Source organism: Eumetopias jubatus, unplaced genomic scaffold, assembly GCF_037043125.1.
Source record: "Eumetopias jubatus isolate StellerSeaLion01/CBP00866 unplaced genomic scaffold, mEumJub1_p1.0 scaffold_3, whole genome shotgun sequence".
NCBI lineage: Eukaryota > Metazoa > Chordata > Mammalia > Carnivora > Otariidae > Eumetopias > Eumetopias jubatus.
This window is the reverse complement of record NW_028274809.1, coordinates 18,904,921-18,921,850: the sequence shown is the minus strand read 5'-3', so window position 1 is coordinate 18,921,850 and position 16,930 is coordinate 18,904,921. Positions and strand designations below refer to the sequence as shown.

General features: G+C 60.1%; 3 protein-coding genes across 3 annotated transcripts; 1 reads left to right on the top strand and 2 right to left on the bottom strand.

Annotated features, from left to right (window-relative positions):
* Positions 1-582: 582 nt before the first annotated feature.
* On the bottom strand, positions 583-5,789 carry CHPF (chondroitin polymerizing factor). Its single transcript, XM_028092206.2, has 4 exons — positions 5,238-5,789; positions 3,588-4,161; positions 2,890-3,069; positions 583-2,317 (listed from the first exon to the last, which is right to left on the bottom strand). Exons 1-4 carry the CDS (start codon positions 5,549-5,551, stop codon positions 1,058-1,060), a joined length of 2,328 nt encoding a protein of 775 aa, XP_027948007.1. The 5' UTR covers positions 5,552-5,789; the 3' UTR covers positions 583-1,057.
* A 937-nt stretch (positions 5,790-6,726) lies between these two features.
* On the top strand, positions 6,727-11,539 carry TMEM198 (transmembrane protein 198). The gene is made up of 4 exons (XM_028092207.1): positions 6,727-6,892; positions 9,184-9,759; positions 10,822-11,024; positions 11,402-11,539. The coding sequence occupies exons 1-4, from the start codon at positions 6,727-6,729 to the stop codon at positions 11,537-11,539; spliced, it is 1,083 nt and encodes a 360-aa protein (XP_027948008.1).
* A 1,745-nt stretch (positions 11,540-13,284) lies between these two features.
* On the bottom strand, positions 13,285-16,926 carry LOC148164667 (obscurin-like protein 1). The gene is made up of 7 exons (XM_088021950.1): positions 16,857-16,926; positions 16,094-16,360; positions 15,228-15,340; positions 14,610-14,766; positions 14,288-14,449; positions 13,873-13,977; positions 13,285-13,562 (listed from the first exon to the last, which is right to left on the bottom strand). The coding sequence occupies exons 1-7, from the start codon at positions 16,924-16,926 to the stop codon at positions 13,285-13,287; spliced, it is 1,152 nt and encodes a 383-aa protein (XP_087878076.1).
* Positions 16,927-16,930: the final 4 nt, after the last annotated feature.

The window sequence follows — 16,930 nt, the reverse complement described above, 5'->3', positions numbered from 1 at the left end:
CTGTACATTTGTATATATTTAGGGAGGACAGGGTGGGGGTGGGGCTACAGATGTAGAAGGTGGGTGGGGCTATGGGGGTGGGTGATTCAGGGACAGCCAAGGGTCCTAGCCCTAGAATGGCAGCAGGAGAGGGAGAACCCCCAGGACTCAGGAGTGCTGGGCTGGTCCTACTTCCTGTCCCTCTCCAGGCCCAGCTCCCCCTTTTGGCAGGGGGACTGGGTGGCCCAGCAGGCCTGGCCCAGCTCCCAATTCCCCCTGCCCCAACCCCACCTTCAGAGTCCCCTCCACAGGGAGCAGGCCGACCCATTAGACCTTGGCCAAGCTTGGGGCTGGGGAAGGGAGCCTTCTCCATGGGCCTCTCTGCCTCTGGTCTGGTTTTATAAAGTGCCAACGAAACTGAGAATAAAGAGGCATAAAGAATTCTCTGTGTGCCTGTATGACCAAGCAGGGGCAGGGCGGAGCACAGGCATGACTTGATCCCTGGGAAAAGGAAACCTGGGCCCCAGCCAGCCAGGACAAGGGGGCCTCCATCCTCCCCGCCAGCTCTCCCCGTCCCCAGGCCACCTTTTGAAAAACTCAGAATCACAAGTCCACACTCAGTTTATTAAAGGCAGGGAGCTTCATCCAGGTCCAGAAGGGAGAAGTTGGGAGATACCCTACCTTCTTCTCTCAGCTCCCCTCTTCCCCAACCACTCATCTACAGCCCAGCCCCCAGGAGGCCCTAGGAGATGGGGCTGGCGTCAGGCAGACTGCACTGCATAAATACTCAAGAGGCCACAGCTTGAATCAGCAGCGTCAAGGGGGGGGGGCGCAGGAGACCAGGTTTGGGGCAGGAAGGGGCAGCTCCGGAGGTTCCCCCCGCCCAGGGCCTGTCCTCAGCCCAAGGACCCACAAAACTAGAGAGAGGGGGCCCGCGGGCGGCCCTGGGGTCCAAGGCTGCAGCCAGCCCTGTCCAGCGAGGCTGGTAGGTGGCTCCGGGTTGCTGGGGAGGAGCGGCGGTGGTGGGGTGAGGGGGTGGCGGCGCTGCCATGCTGGGGCTCCGGGGTGCGGGGCAGGCTCAGGTGCTGTTGCCCTGCTCCTGTTCAAAGAGCAGCATGGCTAGCTGGGTGCGGGAGCCCAGGCCCTCCAGCTTGCTCTCGCGGCAGCGGTGGTACAGGTCCTCGCCGAGCCGCGCGCTGCACGCCTGGGCCCGGTAGCGCTGCAGCAGTGCGGGCTCCACGGCCCGCAGCACGTGGAGGCTGGAGAAGCGCAGGAAGAGCCCATACACGTCCAGGCTCTCCAGCAGCTCCTCCTCCTGCTCGGGGGCCGCTGCAAGCCGCCCGCGGGCCGCCACGTAGTCGGAGTTGTAGAAGCAGGCCTCACTGGCCGCCTGGCGATCAAAGCGGCCCGTGTCTCGGCCGAGCTCCGGGGGCCCGGGGCCCTGGGGGGGCGCCACGGCCGGGTGGAAGGCCTGGAAGTGCATGGGGAAAAAGGCCTGCCAGCCGGAGATGGCGTGCATGCGGCAGCGGTTCAGGAAGTCAGGCGTGAGCACCGTGTCTGGCCCGGCCAGCAGGAACAGCGTGTCCAGCGGGTGCTTCTTGGAGAGCAGATCCAGGAGGCGCAGCGGTGAGGGCGCGGCCGTCTGCACACTGAGCCAGGGCACCCGGGCACCGGGGAAACGCCGCTCCAGCTCGGCCACGTGGGCCTTGACAGGTGCAAAGACGTCCGCATGGGCCGCCCGCTGGGCCTGCCGGGGCTCATACAGGAGCAGCAAGGTCAAGGCTGCTGCGGCGTCGCCAGGCTCCAGGGCTGCGGCAGCGAAGGCCTCCAGGAAGCCAGGGGCCAGGTCACGCTCGGCCGCAGCCAGAGGCAGTAACACAGTGAGACGTGAGGCCTCCGTGACATAGGGCACAGGCAAGATCTCCACACGGCTCAGCGGCCGTAGCAGCTGTACCCGGCGGGTCAGGGGCCGGCGGCCGCCCTGGGGGGTCAGCACCTCCAGCTGCAAGTCCAGGGTGTACTCCATGCCCCGGGCAGGATCAAAGCGTCGGTAGCCATTAACCAGCTGCTGTTTCTGGAGCCGCAGGGCTGGGTGGTAGCGACGATTGAGCTCTTCCAGGGCTGCCCCTAGAACGTCAGCCACATCGGCCTGGTCGGCCCCTCGCAGCGGACATCGGGGCGAACCGTCAGCACAGGAGAAAGCATGCTGCTCTGTGAAATAGTCCCAGCGCAGCACCTCAAAGCGGGAGGCCGGGCGGGATGGTGCTGGAATGCCCACGGGCCAGGCGGCTGCCCGTTCCCCGTCAGCTGCCAGATGGCTGGTGTTCTGGATCTCCCACTAGGTTGGAGAAACAGACCATGAGCAAGGCAAAGACCATGGGGGTCAGCACATTGCTGGAGGACTAAGCAACCATTGGGATGCTACTTTGGATGGGTGCTACTTGGGATGGGTCCCCACTCCCCTGCCAACCTCTGCTATCCCAGGGCCCCCACCTATCCTTTCCCCAGATTGGGGCAGCCTAAGGTGGAAAGGGAAGTTTCCAGAGGAGCTTCTCAGAAAAGGCAGAAACGAACAGTGACTGGGAAGATGGTTTGTTCTCAGACTCTAGTGTTAGTTTTTTTTTTTTTAAGATTTTATTTATTTATTTGGCAGACAGAGAGAGAGCACATAAGCATAAGCACGCGCACAAGCAGGGGGAGTGACAGGCAGAGGGAGAAGCAGACTCCCCACTGAGCAGGGAGCCCAATGTGGGACTCGATCCCAGGACCCCGGGATCATGCCCCGAGCCGAAGGCAGACACCCAACCGACTGAGCCACCCAGGAGCCCCTCTAGTGGTAGTTTTTATTTCCCTGGGATCTCTGAGAAGTCTCAGAACCTGTCTCCTCTATCCCCGGGGCCCAGACCATACCTGCAGCTCCTGGATCTCCTGGTATGTGCGTTCCAGCTCAGCTCGGGCAAAAGCTTTGTGCAGCTGGTACATATGCACGGGGTCATGCACAGGGTGGGCTGTCAGGGCGCTGCGGAAACGGGGGTCTCCTTCTTGCACATGCTCCCCAGGGCGTAGCTCCAGGTAGCTATAGTGGACTCCCTGGAGAGAGGAAGGGAAGGGGTCCATAACGGGAGGAGTGATGGGACAGCCTCCCCACCCACCCCCCAGTGTGTGCCTCACCTTCTCATCCTATGACCTGCTGTGGACTTGGGAGTCAGAATTACTGGGTTTAAGTCTACCTTGACCAGTTGTGAGCTTGTGTGACTTTGGGCAAGCCTCTGCTAGCTCATCTGTGAAATGGGCATATGCATCCTATCTCAGAGCTGTCCAGGGGCTCAAATAAAATAATAGCCAACACTGAACACCCACTATGTGCAAGGCTCCCTTATTTTCTTTCCTAATCCTTAGAACAGCCCCGAGCAATAGTTATTTTCATTGGTCTGGAGGATACCAGATTTCAGGAGATGCAGTGATTTGCCCCTGTAACCACAGGGATAGAAAGTGACAGCACTGGCATGGAAAACCCAGGGCTATTATTTCCAACTACCCCCTCGCCTCTGAGGGGCAAGTGCACAAGCTCAGACCGGAGGTGCCGGCGGAGCGGCTTATCTGCCCACCTCGTGGTCGCCGGTGCAGCCCACCCCCGTGGCATCGAGGATGCAGCGCCCCAGCCACTCATCCGGGTGCGCGCTGACGATGTCGTTGCGGCAGCTTTCCAGGTGGGGGCGCAGCCGCTGCAGCAGTGTGCGAGACAGCAGCACCCCAAAGCCGCCGTGGCAGTAGCGGCCTGGGGCGGGCTCTCCCCCGATGAAGTCCTGCGGCCGGCCCAGATAGAGGTGGGCGGCGGCTGCCAGGCTAAGACGGCCAGCTAGGCGAGCCAGTCCATGGGCCTCGGTGTAGGTGGCATCAGGCACTATGAAGAACCAGTCAAAGTCGTCACCGTGTTGCTCCAGTAGGTGGCGCAGTGCCAGGTGCAGGTGCCCGATGGGCCGCTCCTCACCCAGTGTCACCACGGCCATGCCCGGTGGTGCCCGGCGGCCCCGAGAGCCAGTCAGGAACACCACGCGCTCTAGCCGGTGCCCCAGCGTGCGGTTCACGGCCACACCCAGTGTGGGCAACGTGGCTTGTGAGGTCAGCACCGCCACAAGCAGCCTCTGCCGGATGCCCAGCTCTGTGCTGATGTATCGGGTCCTGGGAGGTGGGGTGGGGTGGGGGGGAAGAGGGCACAAGGTTATCAAAAAGACAACAGGGCAGGCAGGAGAGCGCATACATAGGCTCTGGCGGGTCACATCCTCTCTGGACCTGTTTCTTCCCCTATGTATAGGATAAGAATAACAACTCTCTCCTAGGGGTCATGAGGATTTACCTGAAATATTGGCCTTACCTACTCAGTGCTTTGGGGAGATGGCAATATCCATGCCGATATGAAGGATACTTTGTGGGTCTGATTCTCTGTTTCACCACTTAGCAGCTGTGTCCTTGAACAAGTAATTTAACCTACCTGAGCCTCACTCAGTAGCCTGCTCTGTAAAAAGAGGTTGATTGTATCTAATCAAAGCGCTTAGCCAAGTGCTCAGCAGTTATTCCACACACCGCGTATATACTGATTTCTATATAAATATGCCATTATATCACAAATACATCACACAAATGATGTAAAGGAATCTATGGCATAGGAACGTACTGCGTGTGTTTGGGACAAGGGCAAACTGGGGCTCAGGGGTTCCAGTAACTTACCTTCCATAATGCAGAAGGTAAGTTGCAAAACTGAAATTTGAACTCAGGGTTACTTAGGAGAAAATTATTTCAACTCATGGGCAGAGGCATTAATGGGATGGGTACCTCCCCCTCCTCCCCAAATCTCATCCTGAGGTGTCCCACCCAGGAACAGGAGAAACAGGTAAATCCTAGTTTTTTCTTTTCTCTTTCCCTCTCTCTATGCACCCACCCTATGTACCAGTCATTTCTGGAAACCCAACAGCCCAACCAGGGAGCTAATAGGGTCTATGAGGGACCATGGCATTGGGTCGAGCCAGTTTATGACAGAGGAGGGCAAGTTCAGCCCAGGCCTGGACGGGGCCCAGAAAGGGCTTCCGATGAGTTCCACAGCTCCCGGGGAAGCAGGGCCATCGGAAGTTATCGGGGCCAAAGACTTCCTGGCCGGCCGGCCCCTTCCTTCCGGAGCCTGACCCAGCCTCCGGCGGCCTCCCCGGAGCGCCCGACCCGGCGGGTGCCCAGGGGGTGGGGCTGGCGGGGCTGATCCCTACCTGACGGCCTTTTTGGCGGCCTGGCCAGGCTGTGCAGGATGGTAGGGCAAGACACGCGGCTCCCAGTTCTCCCCGGCGCCTGCGCCGGCCCCGGGCCTCTCGCGCTCGGCGCCGGGCTGCACCGAGTTGGGCCGGCGCGCCGCGTTGGTGTTGCCGCGCGGCGGCAGCTCAGAATCTCCGGGTTGGGGCGGCCCTGGGCCGCACGGCTCCTCCACCCAGGTGACGCTGAGCAGGCTCAGAGTGAAGCCCAGGGAGATGCCGACGGCCACGGGCCCTGCGGGCCGCAGCATCGACAGCAGCAGCGATGCCCGCATGGCGCCGGGACCGCGGGCCCCCGGCCCCGGAGCAGCCCCACAGCAGCCAGAGGAAGCTCCGAGGGGGCGGGACCAGGGAGGGGGCGGATCCGAGGGCCTGGGCCAAGAGGGCGGGCCCGCTCCCTCCCCACCGACGCCGCCCTAGTCGAACTCCCCTGCGCCGCGCTCCGATCCTCCTCCGTAGGGCGCAGGGTTCCAGCGCTCCGCGCGGGAGCCTGGGCCGCGGCCGCCGCTGTCCGACGTGTCACTGCTAGGTCCCCGCCCCCAGGGTGGGGTCTCGGGCTCCAGCTACCGGAGACGGAGCAGAAGGGGGAGGTTAAAGGGGAAGGACCCCCCGGAAGTGCCCCCTCCTCAGTGCGGGTGAGGGAAATGCCGGGGGCGGAGTCCCCTGCCTCCCCGGCGTGGTTGGTGCGTCCCGGGTGACGTCAGAAGCAGCCCGCCCCTGCCTGGGTGGTGCGCCCTGAGTGACGTCAGGAGCAGAGGCCGGAGCTGTCCATCAGCACCAAAGGCCGCGGGCGGGCTCAGGGCATGGGGCCGCGGCTCTGGGGCAGCCCGAGCCCCTGCTCCTGCTCCTTTCCCTTTCCCAGGCCCAGCCTGAGTCCCCAGACTCCGCGGGACTGGAGTGCCAGCCGGTGTTGGAGGCGGAGCAGCGACGCCGCCGCACGGAGACCAGTCGCTCCGGCCCAGCAGCCCCCTTCCCCGCACGGCGGACTTTTCCCGGACCCCAGTCCGCTGGGGCCTCTGGCGCTCCACAACCCCGGACCCTCGGGCCCCTGCACGGCCTCTTTCGCTCAGAAGCTCAGGTCGGCTCCAGCCCAGGTAGATCTTGGACAATCCCAGATTTGGCCGCCCACAGAGGAGTCTCCTGGCTGCCTCCTTCTTACCGGCAGCACACTGCCCTCCTCTTCCCTCAACCCAGTGTCCCTTTTAACTTCTTCACCCCAGCCCCTCCTTTAGCCAGGCACTTTGTTTCCCTTTGTCTTTTGCTCCACTTCAGAAATGCTTCCAGAGCTGCATGATCTGGGCACCACTCCTTTGTCCGCTGGTGTCCTTGCCTGGCTCTCCCATTCCCATTCTTGCCCCTATCCTGGTGGAGACCCAGGACTCCTCCTTGACCCCAACTTCCTCTCTGTCAGGCTGACCTGGGAGGGTGACTCCCTTCCATTCCCAGCACTATGCCAGGCACTGTGGCGACACTGCGGTTCCAGCTGCTGCCCCCCGAGCCAGATGATGCCTTCTGGGGTGCACCCTGTGAGCAGCCCCTGGAGCGCAGGTACCAGGCACTGCCGGCCCTCGTCTGCATCATGTGCTGTCTGTTTGGAGTCGTCTACTGCTTCTTCGGTGAGACCCCTATCTCATCCCTCATCTGGGCTCCCCACTGTTTCCCCAAATTATTTCTCTAGGCACCCCAAATCTTCTCTAGAACATCACCACCACCACCACCACCACCACCGCTACCACCACCACCATGAATAGTTATCTCTTTCTTTCATCCCACACATGTTCATGGATCATCTAGACTCTGGATCCTAGAAAACACAGGTTTTTTAATTAGGCATGCTTGAATTTGAAACTGGCTCTGTACCTTACTAATTGTGATACCTTAGCACATTAACCTGTCTGAGCCTCAGTTTTCTCATCTGAACAGTGGGGACAATGATATTTGTCTCATATAGGGTTGTTGTGAAAATAGTAGACACTCAGTAAATAATAGCTATTGTGGTGAAGATGTGTTTGGGTCACTGTGCTAGGCAGGCACTGAAAATATTTAGCAAGGTGATTGAACATAGTCCTTTACCACAGGGCATATTGTCCAGTAGGGGAGAGACTTCTGGAACATTCACCCCGTAATACATGTTAGGGTGGGCTAGATGGTAGTCACATACATGGAGATAGCCTACAAGGCAGGCTCTAGTAATCAGGGCTGCTGTGAACAGTTGTAGAGGATAGGCACTGTACAAGGGAGTTCAGTTGAATAGGTAGCTGGGGGCTGAAATCCAGCCCATGCTCCACTTGCCAAACTCTAGGCCTTGGCACGGGCTGCTTTGCCTAGAGGAAGACACGACTTTTTCTAATTTGCTCAAAGGTGCTAGATGGGCTAGTGGAGTAAGTGCCCAATGACTATAGCAAGAGCTACAGGATTTCAGAGAGGGGAGCAAGCTCGATGGGCTGGGGGTCTCCAGGGGGAGCATTATAGGCAACAGGAAGAAGCACAAAGGAGGCACGGAGGTCTGGATTCCAGGCTGGGCAGAGGTGTCATGAGACTAGTGCTCTGCAGCCTCTCTACCTCCCCCTAGAATGGTGTGTAGTAGGCACGGATGGGAGCCAGATGGTCCCTCCCCTTCCACCCACAAACTCGAGGCTGAACAACTGCAGAATGAGCAAGAGGAAGTGCCCTTCTAAGGGTTCAGGACACATTCTCGGTCTCCAAGGAGTCTGTCACCTCATGCCCTCCACTACCCATACCCATTCCCTCTGCAGTTGCTCAGTGCAACCGGACACTCCCTCTTCTGGGCTTTCCTGCCACCCTACCCTCCTTGGATGCCCTCACTCCCAGGCTCTTGGACTCTGAGCACTTTTGTATGCCCTACTCCTCTTTCTAACCCCAGAGCCTCCTGGACTCTGATGCCTCCCCTCAGTCCTAAAACTCCATCTCCTCTTTACCAACTTTCTCTTTGGAGCTCCCTGACCCCTTGACCTCCATCTCTGACTTCCATCTACCCAACTTTTCATATCTACAAGTTCCTCACCATTCCAGGTACTCTTAATGGGTATAACTTCCATTTTGCTGAAACTCCATGAGCACTGTTTCCCCTTGTAATCCTCTTTGACACCCTATGACCCTAGTGATCCCCAACCACCTTGTTATCTCATTACCTCCCAACCCTCTGTCTCCCTCTATTACTCCTAACACTTTGATCCCTATGATGCCATTGTGTGCCCCTCCCCCACCATGATCTCCCATTTCTCTGGCCTCAATATTACCCCCTCTCAGAAACCCTTTAATACCCTCAATGATTCCATGTCTGTCAATTCCCCTGCTTGCAATGACCTCATCTTCTGGAACCCTGCCCCAATAATCCTGCTTCTCCATTCTCTTTGTTGTTTTCTAATAATGTCATATCTCTGAAGCCCTGTGACCCCTCAAAGACCTCATCTTTCTGAACCTGTGTGACCCTCATCTCTCAAGTTCTTTATGACTTCTGAATCCCTCATGTCTTTGAACAGTCCCTCCCAAGGCCATGATGATTCTAATTGCTGATCCCTTGTGACTCCAGTGACCAATCTCTCTGACCCCTCTGATTCCAAAGATCCTAATGACCCTATCACTGATTGACTCTTGACTCCAATGGTTTATCTGACTCCTCTGACCCTCAAAGACCCAATGCTCATCTCAATCACTCTATCTCTCTGTTTTCCCAGTGACTCCCAGTGACCTATCTCTCTGACCTGCCTTGACCTCAGTGGTCCCATCACTGATACCCTCAGGACCCCAGTGACCCTCCCAAGTCTCTGATCTTAGTGTCCTCCTCCTGGTTCCCCTGTGATTCCATATCCATGAACCCTACAATCTCCTGCCTGGAGCCCGGTGACCTCATTTTGGCCCCTCACTAGCCCTTGTTCCCCTCCAGGTTACCGCTGCTTCAAGGCAGTGCTCTTCCTCACTGGGTTGCTGTTTGGCTCGGTGGTCATCTTCCTGCTGTGCTACCGAGAGCGGGTGCTGGAGACGCAGCTGAGTGCCGGGGCAAGTGCGGGCATCGCACTAGGCATTGGGCTGCTCTGTGGGCTGGTGGCCATGCTGGTGCGCAGCGTGGGCCTCTTCCTGGTTGGGCTGCTGCTCGGTCTGCTGCTCGCTGCTGCCGCCCTGTTGGGCTCCGCGCCCTACTACCAGCCGGGCTCCGTGTGGGGCCCGCTAGGGCTGCTGCTGGGGGGCGGCCTACTCTGTGCCCTGCTCACGCTGCGCTGGCCCCGACCACTCACCACCCTGGCCACCGCCGTGACCGGTGCTGCGCTCATTGCCACGGCCGCCGACTACTTTGCCGAGCTGCTGCTGCTGGGGCGCTATGCGGTGGAGCGCCTGCGCGCCGCCCCAGTACCTCCCCTCTGCTGGCGCAGCTGGGTCCTGCTGGCACTTTGGCCCCTGCTCAGCCTGATGGGCGTTCTGGTGCAGTGGCGGGTGACGGCCGAGGGGGACTCCCACACGGAAGGTGAGAGGGCACAGGCCAGGGTGGGCGAGAGAGAAATGAGCGGCCGGGGATGGGTCGGGAGGGGGAAGGACGGAATGGGGTGTGGGGGAAGAAGCTGTGCACATCAGCGGCCAAATAGGGTTGGAGAGCTGACCTGCTCAGGGTCTAGCAAGGCAGGACCTCAGCCCCACCCTTCATTCTGCAATAAGGTATAGGGGGCTGCGTGGGGTCTGTGGCAAGCTCATTTCAGGCACAGGGGATCCAACAGAAAAGGTCCCTGCCCTCATGGGATTACATTCAGGTGGAGGGAGACAGGAAACAGAATGCAAACAGTAGATAATTCCAGTTCTGGAGTCATATGAAAGAGATATGCAGGGCAACGTGAACAAGTGACTTACAGAGGCTATTATAGATAGGGTGGTCAGGGAAGGCCACTTGGAAGAGGTGACATTTAAGTAGAGTGCTGAAGGATAAGAGGCCACATGCAAAGAGCTAGAGAAGAGGGAGCGGCAAGGGCAGGTCCCCAGAAAGGAAAAGCTTGGCTTGCTGAGCAAGTGGGCTGGAGTGTGATGGGTGGAGGCATGCCATTTGTGCGGGCCTTGTGGGCCATGATGAGGACTCTGGATTTTACCAGGAAGGCAATGTGCTACTCCTGCAGGTTTAAAGCAGGGGGGATATAATCTCATTTAGGGTTTGGGATGCTCACTCGCTGCTGGTAGAAAACATCGGGGAGGGCAAGTGTAGAAAGGCAGACCAGTGAGAAGGAGACAGTAGTTGTCTGGTTGAGAGAGGATGACGTCTGGTTTACGTGAGTCACCTGGCGCTCAGGATGGGAAAAGGGATTAACAGCTAGAGAGGGAGTACTTAGGAGTCTAGGAATCTTCCATATGACCCTCGGAAGAAAAAAACAACCGCAAGAAATCCCATCTGGGAGGTGGGAGACCAGGAAAGGAAGGGGGAGTGGGAGGTCACAGATGAAAGGAATCTGGAAGCCTGGAGCCCTCGGGTAGGGAGGATTGGGGAGGCTTGGGGGAGACAAGGCACGAGGGCCTGTGAGACCCTTCTCTGCCCATCCCCTCACAGTGGTCATCAGCCGGCAGCGGCGACGAGTGCAGCTGATGCGGATTCGGCAGCAGGAGGAGCGCAAGGAGAAGCGGAGGAAGAAGAGACCCCCTCGGGCACCTCCCAGAGGCTCCCGGGCTCCTCCAAGACCTGGGCCTCCTGACCCGGCTTATCGGCGCAGGCCAGTGCCCATCAAACGCTTCAACGGAGATGTCCTCTCCCCGGTGAGCACCCTGAGCCTCTCTAGCCCGAACGGGGAAGGGAATGTGGCAGATTCTGTCCCAGCCAGACTGGGCCTTCCCAAGGGGCTGATCACACTATCTAGAAGGCCTGGCATTTGTCTACCTATTGTGACCCCTGCCCAACGAGCCTGAGGGATCCAGCTCTAGGATTGGGGGAAAGGTGTCCTGAGTATATTAATGAGGTATGGTAGGGGGTAGGGTCTCAGGGCTGTGGACTCCGGGCGTGGTGAGGTCCCAGGCCTAAGGCAGTCTGGGCTGAGTCTCAGGCTGTGAGCTGCAGGGATAGGATGTCTGCCTGAGGTGGCCTTCTGGACAGGGTCTGCAGTACCTCTCTCACGCCTGTCTTTACTCTCCCACAGAGCTACATCCAGAGCTTCCGGGATCGGCAGACGGGGAGCTCACTGAGTTCCTTCATGGCCTCGCCCACAGATGCGGACTATGAGTATGGGTCTCGGGGGCCACTGACGGCCTGCTCAGGGCCCCCCGTGCGGGTATAGCAGTCCTGCTGCTCCTGCCCACCTAGACTCTTTGGTCACCAGCTCTGCCAGCTTGGGGAGGCCTGCTGGACCACCACCCAGCCCGCCTGGCCTTGTGGCCTTTGGCTGTCCCTCTCCCCACCCTGAAGAGGGCTGGCCTGGCTACCGGGAGGGAGAACCTGTCTCAGGCTAGCCCTGGCCTAAGGGGAAAGCCTCCTCCCAAGCTCCAGAGGGGCTCCTGAGGGATGCGGGGTGTGAGCCCCATTGGGGTGTGCTCAGGGTTGTGAGCGTGTTGCCTGTGTGTGTGTGTGTGTGTGTGTGTGTGTGTGTGTGTGTGTATGGAGGGGTGGGCTTGGAGGGGACACTGGGACCCTTGCCTTAGATTTCTGATTGGTAGGGCTTGTCTAAGGTTGGCCCTGCCCCTCCTCTCCCACCGCTGGGGTCCCACAGGCCACTCTCTTGCATGTCAAAGTGGAAGAGGTCTGCCTTCCTTCCCCATGGCTCCACCTCTCAACCAGACTCATCTAAGGCTTCTTGTCCTTGTCCATGGGGTAAACGGCAGCACCCCTCACCCTGGTCCCCTGTCCTCTGCAAAGCCACCAGCCTGAGGGCAGTGGCAGGGGAGTGGGGTGGGGGGTGCTGCTCTGGGCTGGGGTAGGGAGAGGGGCTGGGGGAGGGGGCTTCAATGCACGGTGCATGTCTGGTGTCTGTCATGCCACCCTGGACACCTCATGCTTCTGTCTCCCCTCACCCCACCCTGTTTTACATATTTTATAAATGTGCCAAACTGTGTGGCTTCTGCCAGGAGTGGTGGTGGTCTTCAGTGGCTGGCACTTTCAGCGGCTACACTGGAAGCGCTGCAGCCTTTGGTGTCCTGTGTCACTTACTGCACAGGGGCCCCAGGCAACTTCCGCCCTCCTACATCACACAAAGAGCCAGGGAAAAGGACTGTACCACTTTATTGTCTCCCAATACCTCTGGTTCCCCTGCCCCCCCCACCCCTGCCCAGGGTACGGGCACACGCCTTCCAAGCTGTCCGAGGGCACCTGCCTGGCCTGGTTCGGTCCTCCTAGCTACCTGCAGAGGAATGACTCGGCGTGGGGTTGGGGAGAGAGTGGGCACCACCGTCCTCTCCCCTGGCAGAGCCCGGGCACCCACACAGGAAGAGCTGGGTCCTCACCCTCTGCCCCACCCTTTCTGGGCCTCTGTCTGGGATGTCTGTGGGCACAGGAAAACGGGTCAGCCCCCAGTTAGGGGTGGGGCAAGGCATGAAATGCAGGAGGGTGGGGCATCTGTATGTGGAAGAGGAAGGAAATGGGACTAGCTCAGGAGCCCTCTGCTCAGACCGATGTGGAGCTCGCTGGGATGGGCAGAAGCCATCTGGGCAGAGAGCAGGAGCGGGATGAGAGGCGGGGGGGCACAGACCAAGGGACCAGTAGGTGGGAAGGAGAGGAATTAGGGTACAAATGGGGCATTCAAGAGAAACAGATGTGGCCCAGAGGCAGGAGGGAGTGAGAAGCCTGAACAGGAAAGGGCATAGAAAGGTGGGAACAGCTGACCTGAAGCAAATGGTTCCTGTGGAGAACACAGGGCTCCCTCCTCTCCTCAGCCCCTCCCCCACTCCCCACCTCCCTTGCACCCCAGAACCAACTGGCCATCCCAAGTCCCGGAAAACCTCTGGTAGGTGTGTCTCAGCCCCCCAGCTCCCAGGCAACCCCTCCTTCCTGGTCAGCCAGCCTGTCCCTCTGACCTCTGCCCAGTCAGCTTCACTCACCCTCTACCAGCAACCGTGTGTGGGCGCTGTCCTGGCCGGCCTGGCAGCTGTAAGTGCCCTGGTCCTCAGGTCGCACGTCATGGATGACCAGGCTGTGGGTGGGGCCGTGGCTGCGCAGCTCATACTTGTCTCCCGGGCACAGCTCGACCCCCTCCCGCAACCAGCACACGTGGCCCCCCGAGCGGGACACAGTCACCTCCAGCACCGCCCTGCGGCCGATGAGAACCGTCTTTTCTCGAGGGGGGCGGCGGCACATCTGGAGAGGCAGTGCTGGGGGTGAGGACGAGGGCTTACGTTAACAGGGACACGCAGGGCCCCCAGGAGGAGAGACGCATCTTCCCTCCCCCTGCAGCCTCCACTCCTGGTCTCAGATCTCTGTGGTACCAGCCAGTTCCTCTCTACCCCTACCCCCAAAGTCTCCTCCTCCCCAGGAAACGCACTGCCCTCTGTGACCCTCCCCAGAAGAAGAGTCCCTCGAGGAAGGGAGGTGGGGAGGCAGCGTTCCCAGGACCAGCTGCCAGCCTGCCAGTCCCCGGGGGAGATGATGCCCACTCCCTACCGTCCCTCCCCAGTTGCTTACCCTCTACCTCCAGCTGAGCCACGGACTGGGCGGGTCCCGCCTGGAAGCGGACCTCACCGGCGTCCTCCGGGCGCAGCTCGCTCAGCACCAGAATATGTTTCTTCCCTGGGGAGGTGAGGGAGGCGCTAAGCGAGGCAGGAGCCGCAACTGGGGAACGTTCAGGGAGGAGGGTGGGCCGGTTTGGACGCGGCAAATGTGCGCTGGGCTGGGCGGAATTGGGATGCCGAAGGGAAAGAGGAGCGGTCTAGGACCGAGGGCTCAGAGCCGGGGGCCCGGCAAAGACCGGGAGATGGCTCTTTGGGCTATGGGGCGGGGCCCATCGAGATGGAGGCGGGGCTTGTCCTAGTAGGGCGGGGTCTGTCTGAGCCAGGGGCGGGGAAGCAAGGGACCAGAGTAGGAGGAAAGTCCGCCAGACCTTCCTGTCGGATGCGGACGTGGCCTCCAGGTCTCAGCGGACGGCCTCCGAGCTCCCAGCTCCCCGTGGTCTCGACCTCCGACACGGTGCACTCGAACGTGGCGCCGTCACCTTGGCGGGCGCGAACCGACCGGAGCTCGGAGAGTACAGACACGTTGCGCTCTGGGGAGGAGCGGGAGGCGTGAGGTGGGGCGGGGCGGAGCCCGACCACGCCCACTCCCCGCCTTTCTCTCTGGAGGCACCGGAGTCTGTTCCGGGCCAGTCGGGTCCGCAGTCCCCGCGCCCACAGCGGTGCCCAGCCCGGGAAGCGCCCCGAACCCACCGCGCACGACCAGGCGGACGGGCCCGGCGCGAGCCGTCCCCACTGCACAGCTGTAGGTCCCGGCGTCCAAGGGGCCGCAGCGCCGCAGCTGGAGAAGGCGACGCGTGCCGAGGGCCTGGAGCCGGAGCCGAGGGCTGGGGGTGAGCGGGCGCCCGTCCTAGGGGCGAGAGTTACAGAGGGTCAGGGTGCCCTCGGCTGGACACAGGCAGCCGCGGCCCTGGGAGGCGGCGGCGCCCTCTGTTGATGTCAAGCGGTTTTGAGGCGCGTTTGTGCTTTCCGGGCTCTCAAGCCGGGATCTGGCTGTCCCAAGCCTTCCGGGCCTCGCCAGGAGCCAGGAGCCTCGTTGGGGCGGTGTACCCCTTGGAGAAGTTAGGGCTCTACCCCTTTTGTCTGCCCCTGGGCAGCACTTCACCCCACTGAGCCTCAGGCTCCTTAGCGGTAACACTGAGATAGCAAAACCTACCTCATAGGGCTCTTGTAAGGATTAGAGGGTTAAGTGTTAAGTAAATGTAAATCTGAGCACAGTGCCAGGCACATCTCTTCAGTGAATATTAGTTGTTTCCGTTTGGGGCATTATTATTACTGTCCTTATGCCGACAAGGTACGCTGGGCTCTGACCTTCTCCCAGGTGACATCAGCCAGAGCCTGGGAAAGCTCGCACTCCAGTGTAGCTGTGTCTCCCTCGGTCACCTCTAGGTCCTGTGGCCCTCGCACAATGGTCACTGGGGCCTCTGCGAGTGGGAGAAGGAAGACACACTTGAGTACAGGGCTCAGGGGTGGACACATTTAGGAGAGATGATCAGAAGAGGCCACTAGTGAGGGGGGGAATGTGCTAGGACAAGTGGTCCAAGTGCGATGCTGGTCAGTGGAGGACACGACAGGGCCACAGGAGTCTATGGGACAGGAGTGGCCAGCTGGGGGTGTCAGTGGGGGACATGCTGGGGCTACAGGGGCCTGGGGGGGCGACCAAAGCAGAGATGCCAGTGGAGTCACCCAGAGGCAAGCATGGTCAGTGGGGACCACACTTGGCTGAAATGGACAGGTGACACTGGCCAGTGGGGGACATGATGGGTTCAGAGGGCAAGGGGTGGTGTGGTCAGTGGGGAACACGGTGGGCTGGGCAAATGGGGGGACACTCAGAGCTGCTAGTGGGGTCACCCTTAGGCAGTTAGTGGATCACTGGGACTGGAGGGGCCAGAGGGGCCCACTGAGGCAGGCAGTGGGGGTCACAGCAGGCAGGTGTGGTCAGTGGGGTCACGCTCAGGGCGGTCTGTGGGGCCACGGTCAGGCAGGCAGACAGAAGGGACCACACTGGCACAGGCTTGTTCGTGGCCGCACGGCCAGTGGTCCACAGGGACCGGAGGGCCAGTGGGGTCATGCTGGATGATCAGATGGGTCAGAGGAGCCACACTCAAGCAGTAGGGGGATCAGCAGAGTCACACTCAGGGCAGTCAGTAGGCAGGCAGTGGGCCCAGAATCCGCACCTCTCACAGTGAGTCTGGCTGCACAGCGCAGGGAATCCACAGTGAAGGAGATGTAGCCCGAGTCGGCCAGGCCCAGGCCGCTGAGTACCAGGCGGTGAGTGCGGCTCTCGGCATGCAGGTGGCATTTGGGCCCTGGCTGCAGCCGCACTCCACCCCGGGCCCACTCCCCAGTCACACCCTCCTGGGACAGCTCCAGCTGGAAGGTGGCACTGCCCCCCTCAATGATGGTCACATCCTCCAGAGGCCGTAGCACCCTTAGCTGCTTTGCTGATTGGGGCAGATGGGGAGAGAGGGAGAATGAGGGCTCCAGCTCTGGGCAGGGGTTTTGAGGGCTCACACACCCCCTTGGCCCTGCCTGTACCACCCCTAACACCCAACCTGAGCTCCTATGGAAAGAAGCCCAGAACCAGGGTACAGGGAGAAAGGAGCGCAGCAGGCCAACTTGGGGGGAGGGGCTTGTTGCTGTTAGGGGAGGGCACACATGAAGGGGATGAGCTGTGGTTAGAGGGTTGAAGAGTCTGGGTGAGGAGGGATTCTGTGACACCGGAAGGAGCACAGAAATTGAAGTCAGATATGCTGGGATTGGACCCCAGCTCTGCCACGTAGTTTGTGTGCTGTGTGACCTCTTGCAAACTGCTTGACCTCTCCGGGCCTTAGTTTTCCCAATTCTACAAGGTGAATAGCACTGAGACGTGGGTTTATTGTGATTAAATGAATGAAATAAATTAGAAGAGAATACATATCAGCAACAGCAATCATGTACCAAGCTCTGTGTGGGCATTTTTCATGTTATCTCCATTCCCAAAGACCCTTGAAGTAGGGATCGGCCCCATTCTT